General features: G+C 61.7%; 1 protein-coding gene across 1 annotated transcript; it reads left to right on the top strand.

Moving 5' to 3' along the window:
- The first annotated feature begins 517 nt into the window (after window positions 1-517).
- On the top strand, window positions 518-2,745 carry LOC106885232. Its single transcript, XM_014937232.1, has 2 exons — window positions 518-1,027; window positions 2,611-2,745. The coding sequence occupies exons 1-2, from the start codon at window positions 518-520 to the stop codon at window positions 2,743-2,745; spliced, it is 645 nt and encodes a 214-aa protein (XP_014792718.1).
- The last annotated feature ends 219 nt before the right edge of the window (window positions 2,746-2,964 follow it).

The raw sequence follows: 2,964 nt of genomic DNA, 5'->3' as shown, positions 1-2,964 counted from the left end.
CTCCCACTAAAACAGATGGAGCGGTTCACTGGGTGTCTTCCCTACACCCAGACCACCTTCACCAGGCTCGTGGCAGCTCATCCCCTCTGACCCTGCTGCCTTTATGTCAGATTTGGCAAAAGCTGAGGGGTGAGCTGGAGAACGGACAGAGCTTCATCGCACCAGCGCTACCTCCTTCAGAAACTATGAAAAATCAACGGCTGCCTTTTTAGAGGCTGCTTTGATCCTCTCTCCCACCCACCCACATTTACTGGCACCCCCTCTTTACTGAGACCTTACTTGCAAGTGCTGTTCAGCTAAAAGACTCTGTGCTCGCAAGTGGGAGATGGCACACACGTACCCATCACCGAGCAGGGATGGGGTGGCCGTGGCAGGAGGGTGCTGGGGCCTTTGGGAGCGCAAGGGAGGGGACGGGGCCCAGGCAAGCAGCCGGGTTTGCTCGTGTGCGGGGAGGTGGGACACAGCAGGGGCGGGGGAAAAGGGCTGTGCCCCCGGGGTAGGACCCTGTGCTATAAAAATGACTTCAACCGCATCCAGCGGTAGGAAAGAGAGGCACCTTCCACCTCTGCTCCTGCCTCCAGCAGCGTTGTCCGGGGAGGAGGACCCTGAGCAGAGCCAGACCCTGAGGATGAAGGTCCAGGTGCTGTCTGTCACTGCGCTCCTCCTGGTGCTGCTCTCTTCAGCCCCAGCACCATCTGAGGCACTGGGGGGCCACACCAGCACCCTGAAGAGGCAGCTAGGAGCTGAGGGCCATGGAGAAGACCCTCGGGCGCTTGGAGATGGAGGGGACAACCTGCCCAGGCAGGGCTTGGTGGGGAGCCACCCCCTGGCTGGTGCATGGGAGGTGATGGGAGAGATGTCTCCCAGCTCCGGGTCCCCCAGCAAGGCCTTGGCCAAGCCCTCACCGGGCAGCAGCGAGCCCCAACCCCTTGGCAAGCTCCGGAGACACCCACGGCAGCCCTCCCGCAGCAGGAGCCCGGGGCTGAGCCATCACCTGAAGGGTCACGGGAGGTTCAACGGGGACACGGTAAGCACAACCCGCCCCGGGACAGCGAGGATGGGGGTTTGCAGGGACAGCGGGAGGGAGGGGAGGTGCTGGCTCACGACCCCAAGGCTGGGCAGCTCAGCGAGCCCCTTTGGCTGACCTGTCTGCAGGGCACGGAGGGACCACACAGAATAGTGTTACGAGGACCTAATGAAGAGGATGGGGCCAAAGAAACAGGCCCTTGTTATAAGAGGGGGCCAGCAGCAGCTCTGGCAGGTCTGAGCCACACAGAGACACCAAAACCGGGCAGGACAGCCCCAAAATGCGCTGCAACGCAGGGACAGGAGAGCATCCTCCTGGCACAGCCCCATGCCCTGAGCTCCCAGCAGTTTTGCCACCCAAACTCTTGCAGTTTGTTGGGCTCCCCGGCCACAGCAGGTAGCCAAGGCTGGGGAGAGCAGGGCTGGAGTGGCACCTGCCCTCCAGGCAGCGGGGTCCTGCACCCACGCTGTGACCCATGGGCTGCCCTCACGTTGGTGGGACCTGCCCAAGCAGCTCAGCCAGCCCCCCAGCTTCAAAACTGGGTGTCCCCCACACACCTGAGCCCCAGCATCCCCACACAGAGCCTCGCTGCCTGGCAGTCCCCGCGGGGACATAAAAAGCAGCTGGGCCTGAGGACAGCAGGAGCAGGTGCTGAGCGTGCCCCGTCCCTGCAAACATTGGGTAGAAAAGCCACTTTTGGGCCATTCCTCATGAGCCAAGTGTGAAAGCGCCGGCCACAACACGGCCTCACAGCACTGTTTGCCTCGTGGTGGGTGCAGAAAAGGGTGGTGGGCAGTGACAACCCTACACCCCTCCTGGCACCTGGAGAGGCTTGGAGCAGAACCGATGGCCATGCATGCAGGTGGTGACCACATCAGGAGGTGAGCACAGGCCTTGTCCCAAAATGCTGTGCCCAGGAGGTGGGCTGGGGGCACCCACCTGTGCCACGCAGGTGGCAGCACTTCTGCCACGGGGGCCAGCCCCTTAACGTGCTTCCTGCAGTAACGAGCTGCCCCTGAAGCTGCTTCCTCGGGCCTCAACTTCTCCAGCTCCTTGCACGAAGCTGCTGCTCTCTAGCCTGATGAGCAGCCTGTCCCGTTATTGCAGGTTTACTGGTTTAAATGGAAACCAAACATCCAGCAGCAAACACCCATCCCAGTGTATCTCATCCTCTTCTGCAACTTGGTGTTGCTTTCCCTTGAGAGCCTCTCCAGCCTCCCCATCTAAAGGAGGTGAAGAGGCTCTTTTGAGCTCCTCTCCCCCTGAGACATCACACTGCTGTCAGCTCGAGTGTGCTGGAGCCCACAGCAAGCGTGGGCCCAGGGGCTGAGCAGTTCACGTCACCCCAAAATGACTGACTGACCAGCTGTGGGGCACGCACGCCCCGAAAGGAAACCTTCTGCCTTGAGGAGAGGCTGCTCTCAGGCGGCCTGAGCTTCTGCAGAAAGAATCTCCCTGAGAATCTGTCCCTGGGGGCTCTCAGCAGCATGAGCAGAGAGCGGTGACACGGCTGTGACAGGGAGGGGGTCCCAGGCCAGGGCTGGGCAAAGCTGGTCACGACCACCTCTCTCCCTTCCCTGCAGCACTCCTGCCACAGCATCCACTCCCGGCCCTGCCAGAAGCCCTCCGACTGCGGCGGCTGCCTGGGGCTCTACACCTGCAGGCTGCTGGCGGGTACCTGCCACCTGAAAGCCGTCTCCAGGCAGAGAGGTGGGTAGGCTGGAACCCACACACGCAGCTGCCCTTCGGCTACCCCCCCCCCCCACCCAAATCTGACCCCTACGGGGTCTCATCCCCTAAACTCAGGTACACAGAGCTCTGTCCTGCCGGCACTGGCCACCAGAGGTGATGAACGGACAACTGTACGGTGAAAGGGACATTCCAAGAAATATCTGTAAGAGCTGGGATTTGCCCGGCCCCCTGAGCCCTTGGGGAAG

The sequence above is a fragment of the Calidris pugnax genome, unplaced genomic scaffold (assembly GCF_001431845.1).
Source record: "Calidris pugnax isolate Ruff unplaced genomic scaffold, ASM143184v1 scaffold1, whole genome shotgun sequence".
NCBI lineage: Eukaryota > Metazoa > Chordata > Aves > Charadriiformes > Scolopacidae > Calidris > Calidris pugnax.
This window is presented reverse-complemented; position numbering and strand designations above follow the sequence as displayed.

Excerpts from the sequence above, each read along its gene's own strand:
- LOC106885232 (XM_014937232.1), top strand. The coding sequence starts at position 518 with ATGACTTCAACCGCATCCAGCGGTAGGAAAGAGAGGCACCTTCCACCT. Across the intron at positions 1,028-2,610 it reads GGAGGTTCAACGGGGACACG|CACTCCTGCCACAGCATCCA; the intron begins GTAAGCACAACC and ends CCTTCCCTGCAG.